The 12,743-nt window shown below is 63.2% G+C and overlaps 1 protein-coding gene across 1 annotated transcript; it reads right to left on the bottom strand.

The window, feature by feature from the left end:
• Positions 1 to 6,411: 6,411 nt before the first annotated feature.
• CBX4 (chromobox 4) lies at positions 6,412 to 12,694 on the bottom strand. Its single transcript, XM_053917770.2, has 5 exons — positions 12,356 to 12,694; positions 12,167 to 12,210; positions 10,979 to 11,044; positions 8,846 to 8,912; positions 6,412 to 8,615 (listed from the first exon to the last, which is right to left on the bottom strand). The coding sequence occupies exons 1-5, from the start codon at positions 12,422 to 12,424 to the stop codon at positions 7,209 to 7,211; spliced, it is 1,653 nt and encodes a 550-aa protein (XP_053773745.1). The 5' UTR covers positions 12,425 to 12,694; the 3' UTR covers positions 6,412 to 7,208.
• Positions 12,695 to 12,743: the final 49 nt, after the last annotated feature.

The following is a 12,743-nucleotide window of genomic DNA, read 5'->3' as shown; positions in this document are numbered from 1 at the left end:
CCAGCCTCCGGGAGCGCATGACCTGTGGTCATGGGGCTTTCTGCTCTTCCCGGGACGCAGGCGACCCTCTCTGTCCACCACGTCTGCGTAGGACCTGCTGGTGGTCAGGTGGCCGTTCGGGGCGAAGCTGTGTGTTTCTCTCCTGGACCAGCCCCAGGGACTTCCCAGGCTGCTGGGTCCTCTGCATTCCTTTGTTTTCATCCTGTCTAGAGAAGACGCCCTTGAGGGCCACCGTGGCACCAGCCTGAGAGAGGAAGCATTCCTGCCGCCCCTCGGTCCTGCGGGACTGGGGAACGCACTCCCCCTCTGGCAGCGGGGTCTGGCAGCTGGCGCCACTCTCAGCTGGGCCTCGCCAGAGGTCACAGGCCCGGGGGGGGGGGGACGTCAGAGCCACGGGGCCCCAGAGGGCTCACAGGCCACCCAGCCCTCCTGTTCTGCAGATGAGAAACTGGTCCCCGGAGAGGGGAAGTCAAGGCACAGCAGTGGAGAGCGGGCCCCATCCCAGGGCGCACCATTCCACCTCAGCACCCCGTCCGCGTCGCCCCTGCATCTCTGGGCTCGCTGGCTCCATGACGCGCCCGCAGCCGCAGACCTGTTGGCAGGCAGGAGGAATAACTCATGTGAGTCAAAAGCAATTTGCAAACATAAATAATTTTCAGTGCCAGGAGAGGAGCCGGTGGGAAGATGCACAGGGGCTTGAGCGGAGCCTGGCTGTCCTCCTCAGCCTCCAGGGCCTGCCCAGCGCTCCCCCCACCCCAGCTCGGAGGGGGGGTCAGAACAAGAAAAACAAAGCAGGAAATGGCCATAAGGATGCTCGCTTCCGCTCTTCCTCAGAGGGAGGGATTCTGCTGGCCAGGCTCTTCTCTCCCCACCCCCCGCCCTACCTCCTTGGAGTCAGAGGGAAAGACATGGTCCCCAGCTTGCATGTGGAACAGCCCAGGCTTCTTCCGCCCACCTGTACTTCTCCCTGACCTCGACCCCGAACAGCATCCAGAGCCCGGATGAGGCACCGTTATGCTGTTCCATTTGCATAATCCCAGCGTTCTGTTACAGGGGAGCTTAGCATGACTGTCCCATGCTTCTCACTTCTGCAGAAGTGACCACCCAAGACCAGTCTCTGACTTTGTGAGAGGCTTTGGAGGGCGGGGGCCGTAAGGGCAGGACAAGACGTTCGGCGCAGGGCGGGGGGGGGGGGGGGGGGGGGGGGGCCACAATGTCAGGCACACCTTTCCAGAGCCCACCCCAAGGGGCTGTCTGAAGCAGAGAGAAACTATGAGAAACCAGATACCATGGAATTAGTGAAGAATTTCTCAGATGAAACAGGAAAGGGAGGAGGCCCAGAGAGGTTAACTTTACACCTGGAGCAGGTTGAAAGGAGTCGGAGGCAGTCGTTAGCGATATGAAACTCCAGGGCGTGTTTGAAAGGGCCTGACAGGGCGGGCTGCGCTGCGGCGACCCCCGCCGGCCCCGAATGCACACGCACACGCTCACGCACACGCACGCTGAGACCCGTGCTCCTCCGCCGGCCTTTGGTAACGGCAGCTCTCGGCCCCCACCTAGATTGGAGGACTTGCAGGTAATTGGTTAAGTGAAATGATAACCACAGACAACGTTCAGGGGGCTCTCGCTGGGCGCCTCGTCTTAGGCGCACAGCGCACGTAAAGACCATACGCGAAAACGAAAGACGGCGGCGTGTGCTGTGTCCTCCACGCGCCGCTCCCCGTGCACGCGGAGTCACGCGCCCACACCCCTCCCGTCCTGCCCTCGTGTCACAACTGAACGGGGAAGAGTGAGACGGTGGCTGAGCCCAGAGGAGCAGCAGGACACGCACCACGAGCTAAGTACGGAAATTAAACTGCGCGTCTGCCTGGAACCGGCGCCAGGATTACCCTTAGGGTCCGGTTCCCTGAATTCAATTACCACGGGATTACCTGCCGTCTCCCGAAGCTCTCACACACCGAGCAGGTGAGGGGCCGGCGGCCGGCCCGGCAGGGCTCCGGAGCGGCTGCGACTGTGCGTGTCTGCTCTAGGCCTGGTGGGCAGAAGGGGTCCCCGGCCTCGGCGCCCTGGGGGCTGAGCCACTGGGCGTCATGCAGGGCCCTTCCTTGGTCTGTGGACACTGTTAATGGTTTGCTGTAGACAAATCAGGGTCACTGTCAGAGGCCCCGTTTCTTCCTCTCTCTGTCTTTCTCTCTCACACACACTCACACGGTGTCTCATTCCAAGGCAGTTACCTGGGAACCACGCACAAGCTGTAGGACCCATCCCTTGTCTGCCTGGCCCACCCGGCTCTGTGTAGCTGGAGAGCCGGGGCCCACGCCTACACGTGTGCTGAGTGACCGTGAGTTGGGGGGTAGGGGACAGTAAACACTGTAGGACCTCAGGCACCACCAGCCCTGGTACAGGCTGGAACAATCTAGAACAACCTCGGAGAGGGCACGGGGCCTGAGCTAGCCTCTGGAGGGGCCACGGAATGCTGGAAGCTGTGCCCATGGCCCCTGGAGAAAGACACCCAATTCCGAATGTGTGAGCTTAGACAGGTGGCCCCAGCAGCTAAGCCTGCCTGCCGCCATGTGTAAGAGGCCCTGCTGCCGGAAGGCATGTGAGCACCACAGGACACGGCCCCTGAAGCGCCCTCCCGCTCCATGCCGGGGAGAGAGGAGCTGGCGGGGTGGGAGCCGTGGCCACAGGAAGTGGACTCTTGTGTCCGAGGACTGCCCTTGGGTCTCTTTCTTCTTCTGAGTGCCCCCCGCTCAGGTGAGCAGTGAGGAGCGCGGGACCACGGGAGAAGCTGGGCTCCAGCTCTCGCTCCCCTATCACAGTATCGTCCTCAGCGGCCCAGGGTAGAGCCGGACGGGAGAGGGTGAGGCCCCAGGTCAACGGGTGATCCATGGCAGGCGGCACCCACTGTGTGGCCCAGCGTGGAACGGTGGGCTGGAGGGCGGCCGGTCAGTGGAGAACGCACTCCCCCTCTGGGGTCCCCGTCCGTCACCCCCAGACTCTGAGCCAGGTGTCGTTAAGAGGCATTTGGATCAGATTTGGGATGTTTAATGTTCCTTGGTAAAAAAAAAAAAAAAAAAAAAAAATTGTTTACTTAGGGATTTCCAGAAGTGCTCAAGGCTCTCTCCTGGGTCTGTCCTCGCTGTCACTGGGTGTCCCTGCCGCTGAGGGGGAACCGAGCTGTGGGAAGGGGCAGGTGTTTGGTGGGGGTTTGGGTACTGCAAGCACAGCTGTCCTGCCCTCAGCGCATGTTCCAGAAGTCTCCATCTGGGAGGGCAGGGACGGAGAGGCACAAGAGGGACGGGGGCTGCTCGTCCCTCCCTCCTTCCTCCAGGTCAGGTCACCGGCGTGCCCCACCCCCGCCCGCAATCACTGTCATCACTGTTCAGTGCCACCCTTTAGTGCCACGCCCATCGCCATTCAGCGGCATGCCAACAACCCCGATGTCACGATGGCAGCCTCCTGTGCAGGACCCACGAGGCCCCGCTCTCCGCATCTCCCCTCTCTGTCTGGGCTGAGGCCGCCCTGGGGGGCGGGACCCAAATGGGCTCCACAGGCAAGGTCCAGGGTGTCTCGTTAAACCCGGCGTCACACAAGCAGGGCATTTCATTTTTCTTAGTATTAGCATAGCTCCCATCTTTCCTGAGACACACACGAGATAATGAGGCACTGTCCGTCTGAGGTTCAGAGGTCGCTGGGCTGCCCATATTTCCCCGTGCTCTGTCTGGTGGCCCCAGCCGCCGCGCAGCCTGGTGGGATCCGAGGACGGAGCAACCAACCAGTGAAGGGCTGAACTTGGCTCTTCTGAAGGGGGATTGGGGTGGCGGTGCAGGCTCCACAGGGACCCCAGAGCCAGAGTCTGGGGCCGGGCGGGTGCTGGCGGGACCCGCTCATCAGCCTCTGACAGGTGGGGAGGGGCCCAGCTGTGCTCAAGGCTCAGCTGTGGGGGCGGTCACCAGGAGGAAACACCTTTGGGTCCCCAGGGTGCCAGGTTGAGGTCCTGCTTCCTGCTCTCGTTCTTGGTCCTGGACTCACAGAGCTGGTCTCTGAGCCTCTGCAGGTGAAGAGCTGGGTGCGTGCAGACCGCTAGGCCCTCTGCTAGGCGGCAGCAGCGCCTGCCTAGGGGACACTCTTCGCTGGTCTGTGTCGGGGCCCTGACCTCCTCCGAGTATTCCTCAGCCTTGGACACATCTGTGTTGAGACCCCGAGGCCCCGCTGGGGGCAGGGGTGGGGCGGTGTCACCGTGGGTCCCTCTCTGCAGGACGGTGGAGCAAATAGCTTGGTTCTGGGGTCAGCATGGAACGGGCAGTGGCCACCGGCCCTGGGCACCCTGCTCTGCCCTCAGATCCTCAGAGTCTCAGCCCCCAGGATCCCCTGTCCCTTCGGTCCGCATGGAACGAGGTGCCCAGGTGCTGTCCGGCAGGTCTAGCAAATGGTGTCCCTGGACCTTCCTGGGTCTGGCACCAGGTTGGGAGTCCCTGCCGTGACCTGCCCGTTTGCCTTTGCCTTTGCCCGTGGTTGGCCTTCTGACCCAGGCCCTAGGCTCTTCCTGGGAACTGTCTGCCTTGAAGCCCCACCCCAAAGGTCCCCCACCAGGTCCAGTCTTCAGGGCCTCAAGCCACCTGCAGGCCACATCAGGCCACATCTTTCCTCCACTGCTGCCACCTATCCTGCTGGGGGCAGTACCCTCCTCTACCTCCCCGCCCCTCCACTCTCCCCCAGGCACAGCCTGGCAGGGGCCACCCACTGGGCCGGAGGGGCACCCCAGGGGCTCCGGCTCACTCCCAAGTCACCAACTGTGCGGACCTGAACGAGGGGCTCCCCTTCCCACTCCCGAATTTTTAGTTCTCCTTTTCCAGAAAAACAGGGGGACGAAATCCCCGCCTGGCATGCGCCTTTGTACGCCAGCCGGTGAAGGACGGGCCCAATTCTAGTGCGGAGCCGGCAGTTTGCCAGAAGCAGGCAGGATCAGCCCTCCCTCCGCTCCCAGGGTGGCAAAGGGCATTCATTACATGGAGGGGGAGGGGCGGTGCTTCACTCTCTGTAAGGGGGCTGGGGTGAAGGGGGTGGTGGGAGGGACAATTTACAAAAGCCAGGGCTAGAAACTCTCAACGGTTTTTTTTTTTTTAAAGAACTTCCCTTCCCTCCCTCCCCTCCCCCGCTGGGCTCCCCTCCCCCATCTCCAGTCGCTGGTGGCCTGCAGCCAACACTGGCCACACTGTCCGCATTCAGGCCTCCCCGCCCTCCTGGCCCTCCACTGCTTTCCCCCGGCCTTCCCAGCACCGCGCCACCTCCCCCCCCCACCCATTCTGAACCACGGTGACCTCTTCCGCCCTGGCGCTCTGCAGGGCTTGGGCCCCTGAGTCCCAGGCAGGCAGGCAGGCAAGGGGCCTTGGAGGCCGGGAACAGCCACGCACCCACAAGGACCTGTCCTCAGCCCCGGGCCCTGCTTGGCCACCCCGGCCAGGAGGAAGATCGCTGTGTCTGCAGAAATCAGCCTCCGCCCCTGCATTCCCCGGGTGACCGCTTCCAGGCTGGGGGAGCTGTACCTCGCTTGGGATTTGGCCCACTACCCTTGCACCCCGGGGTCCTTTAACCCCTTCCTGCCCCCAGGTCACCAAGTGCCCCAGCCATGCCACCCAACGCAGCATGGGTGAGTGAGGGTCCCACATTTCCCCACTAAGGAAGTGGGGGCAGGCAGGCCTGGCTCTGCAGGTCTCCTCCTTCGCCCCATCCACTTCGCAGGAAGCCCCCACCCCCACCCCCTGCCTCTGCTCTCCGCTGTGCCTCCAGTCAGAGCCTCTGGCCCGGTGGTTTCCGGGGAGAGGGCCTGGCAGAGAAAGAGCCTCAGAGGCTTCCTCAGAGGGGCGGGACCAGGGATGCCAGGAAGGGAGGCTGGAGAGGGTGGCGGGGTCTCCTCCCGCTGAACATGCCCCACTGGGCACAGATTACGAAAGAGGAACACCCCTGCCCCACCAGGGCCAGCGCCTGGGTGTGTTGCGTCCCAAGGGGTGGGGGACAAAGATCAGCAGGTGCCTGGCTGGGGTTGCTCCCGGTGGGGGCTGGCCCTGCCCAAGCAAGCCTCTTCGAGCTTGCTCACCCACCCGTGCCCTCCCCCCACTAGGCAGATCCTGGGATCGCCGGAGTGCCCGGGCCCTGGGGGCGGGAGCACGCCGGCACCCCCCTCAGGAATTCCCCTCTCCTTTGGAGTGCTTCTCGACTTCCGACTTCCGGGGAGCAGGGTCACTCCTCAGCGTGCGGGTGCCTCTGCCCCCGAAACCAGGCCACTTTGCGTTGCGCAGGTTTGGTGCAGGACGCCGCCGGTTTCCTCCCAGGTGGGGAGGGGTCCGGGCGTGCCCGCCCGCGCGGCCTCTGAGGCTCCCTCTGCCCTAACCTCCAACAGCGAAAGCGCACCTTCAACATCTCCGTTTAATATGTACATTCAAGCAGGGAATAATCGGAAGCTTAGAGTTTAGACATTTCTAGTAGCAGCAGTTTCTAGAGAGCTCGTTTCGCCTTTTAACAAACTTTTTTTCCTTTTTCTGCACATAGAAACAACACATCCATGTGTACGGTATCAAAAAATATATACCAAGGTTACCGGTATTGCAGTTCTTGAAAGGGGGAGAAATGGGATCAACCAAAATACCGCAGAACCGGGAAGGAGGGGCAACAGAAAATAGTTTGTCTGATATAGAATATAACATGATCTAGAGGGAACTCCATAAATCTAGGTTTTTATATTTCAATATATAAATACCTACAAATAAATATATATATATATGTCAGCCCGAAGGGGGTGGTCGGGCTTTTGAGCTCAAACAATACGTTTCAATAATAACACCACGTACAAACGGGAGGAAAGTCTGCACTTGACAAGTTAGCACGGTTAAAATATAATACTATAACTCTGAGACCTCGGCGCGGCTGCCCTGTCAGTCCTGGAGGTCCTGGCCGGAGGGGAGGGGGCAGGTGGAAGGGTGAGACCCGCAGGCACCTCGTGGAAGGCGCCAGTTCTCTGCGTGGCCGGAGCCCCAGCCAGGATCCCACAGCTGGATAACAGAGGGTCGCGGTTCCTGTGGCTTCGGGCGTCCTGGTGCTGGGGGCCGGCCTGGATCGTCAGGCAGCGGGCCAAGAGGAATGCGTCCCCAGGCCCCGGGCGCCAAGCTCCCGCGAGGGTGGAGCTGCCCCTTTCCGATGCCCTCCAGCTACACCGTCACGTACTCCTTGAAAGTGACGGTGAGGCAGTTCGCAGTGACGTCGGTGATAATTATATTTCCAAAGAAGGGCTTGAACTCGCTCAGCGGCTCCTCCGGCTCGTCCTGAGCCTCCGCTGGAGGCTTCTCGGCCGCTGTCACCGGCGCAGCTGCCACTGCGGCAGTCGCAGGCGCCTCGGGCTTCACTTGGAGGGCGCTGGGCGGCTCCCCGGCCTCGCCGCGCGTCTTGACACAGCGCAAGTCTATGGGCTCGTCCAGGTCTGAGTCCAGCAGGATGACCTCGGGCTGCTGGAGGGCGGCAGGGGGCTGGTCACTGGGGCGTTCAGCAGCTGGGCTGCCCCCCAGGCAGGTGGGGGTGCTGATGCTACGCGCCGTCAGTCGCTTCTTGCACGGCTCCCGCTCCCCGTGGGTCTCCGAGAGGCATCGCTTGCGTGCGTGGGAGAGATTGAGGCCCACGGCGTGGTGGTGGTGGTGATGGTGGTGGTGGTGGTGGTGATGGTGGGAGGGCGGGTGCGGGCTGCGGGCCGTGTCCCAGGTCAGCAGGTCCGGCTTGGTGGTCAGCGGCAGCGGCTGCTCGCCAAAGGCCTCCTTGGTCGGGGAGAGCTTGCGGGAGCCGGCGTCCTGGGGCTGCGGGTCACTGGCCGCCGGCGCCTCCTCCTCCCTCCTCTTGAAGGGAGCTTCCACCTTCTTCTCCTCTGCCCCCGTCGCCTTTTTGAAAGTCCTGTCCGCGGTGGGGTGGCGCTCCTCGGAGGCCCGCTTCTTATGGCTGGGGGAGCGTGCCTCGCCCTCCGCCGCCTCGCCGGACTTGATCTTCACCGCCTGCATGCCGTTCTCCATGTACTTGCTCATCACGATCACGATGCGCCCGTTTTTGTTCTTGTTTTTGACGATCTTCATTTTGCCCCCAATCCCATTGCCCGTCACCGCCTCCTTGGGGGCTGGCGTCATCCCGTTGGGGGGTCCTTTCTCAGAGCCCTTGCCCGCAGCCCCAGCAGCACCAGCCAGGGGTTTCACCGCTCCCAGGTAGCCCTTGGCCCCAGCGCCATGGGCCCACTTGTCGGGCGGGTGCGTCTTGGCGCCCAGGTCAGGGCAGGTGGGGCTGGGCGCCTCCTTGTGGCCGCCCTGGTACTGCAGATCGTACATCTTGGGGTCGGGCTGGTAGGGGTGGTGCTTCTTGCTGTTGAGCTGGTAGTAGTACTTGCCGCTCTTGCCCGGGGGCGGGGGCTTGCCCGCCCGCTCCTTGCTGTGCGGCTGGTACTGGTGATGCTTCTTGCTGTTGAGCTCGTACTGGTGCCCCTGGCCCTTGCTCTGAGCGCCCAGCTCCAGCTTGGTGCGGTTGTCCGCAGAGGAGTCCTGGAGTCCACTCAGCACATTGGAGCGCCGGGCAAAGGTAGGTACCTGGGGAGAAGAGGCAGTAGCGGACGGGAAGGTGAGAGGAGGCATAAAGCCCGCCTCCAGCAGCAGGGCCGTCCCACCCCCAACCCAGTGGGCCGCTGCGTGGTCAGAGAAAGCTCAGGTAGAAAAGAGAGGAGCTGGAGTGTTCTGGAGATACACCCCTCCCCCCCCGGGATGGCACAGGTGGCCACTTTAAGGGATAGGACCGCTCATGGGTCAGCGAGTGTTCTCACCTGCACCACTAGCGGTTTGGGCTTCGGCCCTCTCTTCCGGTAGCCCATCAGCTGCTCCTGCCGTTCCCTGGGGACACGGGACAAAGGGCAGCGCTATTAGCCTCGAGGTTGCCTCCGTTCCTGCTGTGTTCGCTCTAACCTGTGGCGATGTCCCCCCTCCAGAGAGCAGCAGGGCTGGCAAGACCCAGAAGGATCCAGGGCTCAAGGCAGAAGGTAGCCCCTGCAGCCAGCTGGGTGCCCCGATCCAGTCCCCGAGGCCCGTTTTTCACTCCAACCGACCCTCATCTGCCCAAGGCCTCCTCTGAGAATCGCCTCCCCACTTCTGGGGTCGGCATCTAAACTGGTGCCACTCCCCCAACCTGGCCTCTGACAGGGGAGATGGCAGCTCCTGGCTGGGTCACAGGCACTGCCACCCACAGCCTTGAGCCAGTGGTCCTACACAAAGTGGAGTGGGCGCGGGGTCCAGGGGTTGCGCACCAGCCCGAAGGATAAGTGTGAGGACCGCGGCCGTGCCACCAGAAACACGAGATGCTAATGACCTCATTAAGATTCAGATAACGAGAGCCGCCAGAGGAAGGGAGGACGCATTTTCCTAAAGGCCAGGCACTAAACAGGGGGAGGGGCTGCGCCCTTGTTTACAGAGCAGCAAATGAGCCAATTAGGGGCTGGGGGCGGGGGCAGCCACAGAGGCCTGGGCAGGTTGGCAGCCACCTGGTAAACCGGCTGAGTCGGCCAGTGCAGAAGCTGGGCGGGACTAGAGGCACAAGCCCCGCCCCTTTACGGGCCGGCCCCCTGGACTTCCAAATTAATTAAGCCCACGGGCAGTGGCGAGGTTCAATACAGCTGCCAAGATTCCACCTGCGGTGTGGCCTAGGGCGACCCGAAGCTGGGGGGCGGGTTGTCCCAGCACCGCTCAGCCCTCCATGGCAGCAAGGGTCCCCCTCTCTAGCCTTGGCTGAAGTTGCGGTCCATTTCTGGGCCAGAAACCTGCTCTCTTGAGACCCTAGGTACCCTCGGCCGGCCGGTGTGCTAGCCCAGGGGAGTTCCACCAGCCCGGGCCCCAGCCGGGCCGACTCCGAAGTTGCACGGCATTGCAACAGCCTGCGTTTTAATTCTCCGGGGACTCATTACGCAACATGGCATCAGCCGCTGACATGGTTACAGGGTGGCGGACTCCCAGGTGGAGCCGGGGCAGGGTCCCTTCTCGGCGCCCCCCTGCGTCGCGGGAGAGCAAGTTCCCCGCTGGCTGCTCGTTCCAAGGGTGTAGAGTTTAGTTTTAGCGCCAAACGTACCACAGGAAATAATGCAAAATTAAAGGGGGAGGAAGGATAGCAGGGTGGCCGAGCTCCGTGGGCCCCTGCCACTCTCCCTGCCTCTGCAGCCCTTCCCCCTTCTGTCCTCCCGAAACAGAGAACCGCTGCTACCGGCGGTGAATCCAGCTGCATCAGCTGCAGCGTGACAAGCATCTGTGCACACGAGGACGAGCCCCTCTCAGATACCACCCCTCCACCGGCCGGTCAACGCCCACCCCACGGCCCTTTGGGCCAAGCTCACCCACCTAGTAGGCCAGTGGGGGGTGTGACGAGCACCCACCGCCAGCCAGAATCTGAGTCCCCTATCCCAAGCTCCCTGGGGGCTTAAAGTCTTGTCAACTTTTCTCCAGCCCCCAACAGGTTAAGTTCAGTTCCGTGACGTCCGGCGGTTTCACAGTGCCAGCTCCTTCGGAGCTGCCCCGCGACGTGCTGGGGCCAAGCCGCCAGTGGCTGCAGGAAAGCAACACCTAGGCTCTGGGGGTGGGGCTCCAAGGTTCCGACGGGAGGGGCCCTGGGGGGCGCCAGGCGCCGCTCCGGGTTCTCCGGGCAGCCGTAGGGCCACCCGCACTAGCCATCCCCGCAGTTTCCCCAAAACACTAGCCTCGCGTTCTCCGGCCCTGCCCCGCCCCCACCCCTAGGCTGCAGCAACCGCCAAGGACGTTGGTTAGAGAAGCCGAGGCCGCAGCCCCGCCGTTCCGGCCCGTCGGAGGGAGGGGGCTCCCGCTGGCCCCTCCCGGCCCTTTCCCCCTCATTGCTGGGCAGCCCAGTCTCCCATTCCCATACTGGGTCCCCGCTGAGGACAGCTACCTGAGACGCTCACCTGTTCTGGAAGGCGATCAGCAGCCGGGGGTCCAGGATGTTCTCTTCAGGCTCCCACGTGTTATATCTTGCAAGGGAAGAGGGAGGGGGACACGGCGTAAAACAACCGAGCCAGCGCTGCGGCCTCCAGGCGGGGAATTACGTTAGGCCCTGCAGTGTCTTCCTGAACCGAACGCTACTCAGCCGTGGGCGTGGGGGCTGGGGGGCAGACGTCTGCGGGCCTGACACGGCCCCTGACCCCCTCCCAAGTCAAAATAAACACACACGGGCAGGAAGGGGAAGGGGAAGGAAAATGAAACTAGCAGTTTATTTTGCAGTTGTCAAGAATTTTAAGCACGTTCCTGCGACATGATCCAAAGCCACTTTGCTCACCAGCAACCCCGCGTACAAAGCAGCCAAAATGCAAAGTCGCAGTCCCCTCCTGTCTCCCCAGCCCCAAGTCTCCGCTGGGACTTCAGGCGCTCTCCACTTGACCCCTAATCCGATAACCGTCAGCAGAGCGGCCCCCCGACACCCCCTCGCGGCCCTGGAGCCCGCTGTCACGGGCAGGCACCCCCAAATACTCAGCAACACAAAAATATGCCTCTGTGTGTGAGTGTGTGTGTGCGTGCCTGCGCGTCTGTCTCCATCCGGTGCCTTCGCATTTCAAATTAAAAAAAGAAATTCCCCACCAAAAGCGCTGCAATGACAGTGCCCAACATTTTCTGCCTTTTTCCTTCCTCTCCCTGCACCGCTAGGAGGGAGGAGGCACACAATTGCATTTTCGTCGCTTTTTAATTTTTTTTTTTTTTTGGTTTTGCAATATGGAGCCGTTCGGTGGAGGGAAAGGGAAAAGGAGCCATTTTCTGCTGCACATCAGTCAGTGCCTGCGCCCTCCCTCCCTCCGCCGGCCTCCCCGGCTCGGCCCCGCGTCTCTCCAGCTCCTCCGGCTCCTTTTAGTGCATAAATTAGTGATGGCATTTCCCGGAGAGCGGAGCACAACACAGGGCGCCGGGCTCGGGCTCGGCGGCTCGGCTTCCCCAGTGCCTGCCACCGACTTCCCCACCCCCTCCTCCCTCCACCCCACCTCCACCCCCGCCTCCCGTCCGCTCCCCCCCCACACCCCACCGGCCCAGCGGGTCCGGAGCCCCGGAGCCCCAGAGCCCAGCGCCGCGGCACCCGGAGCCCCCGCCCCTCCGCCGCTACTTACTTGGGGGACCAGCCTCTCCATTTCACCAGATACTCCACTCTGCCCTGCGGGGGGAAGAGACAGCACTCCATCAGCTTCCGCGGGATCCCCGGCCCCGGCCCGCAGCCTCCCCACCCCCTCCCCGCCTCCTCGCGGGCTGCCCGGTCGCCGCTCCCGCGCCGCCCCGCCACCATCCCCGCGCCGCCCTACCTTGCGGATCCGCTTCTTCTCGATGCTCTCCACCGCGAAGACGTGCTCGCCAACAGCTGGCAGCTCCATGGCCGAGCTGGAGCGCACCGGGGCACGGGCGGCCGGCGCGGCTGCAAACACTGCTAGCTCCCACCGGCGCCCCGCCGCCGCCCCGGCCGAGGCCGCCCCGCTGCCCGCGCCCCGCCGCTGCCGCTCGCCCCGCACAGTCCGGCCACCCGCCGCTGCCCGCGCCCGCCCCGGCTCCCGGCTCGCGCTCGCTCAGACAACTGAGCCAGGGCCGCGGCTGCACAAGAACTCATGCAAATCTGGACGTCAGCGGGCGGGGCCTCTCCGGCCCAGCTCGGCGTCAGGGGGCGGGCCAAGGCCCTGATTGGCGCAGCCCGGCCTA

The sequence above is a fragment of the Desmodus rotundus genome, unplaced genomic scaffold, assembly GCF_022682495.2.
Source record: "Desmodus rotundus isolate HL8 unplaced genomic scaffold, HLdesRot8A.1 manual_scaffold_233, whole genome shotgun sequence".
Classification (NCBI taxonomy): domain Eukaryota; kingdom Metazoa; phylum Chordata; class Mammalia; order Chiroptera; family Phyllostomidae; genus Desmodus; species Desmodus rotundus.
The sequence above is the reverse complement of the archived record's forward strand: the minus strand, read 5'-3'. Positions and strand labels throughout refer to the sequence as shown.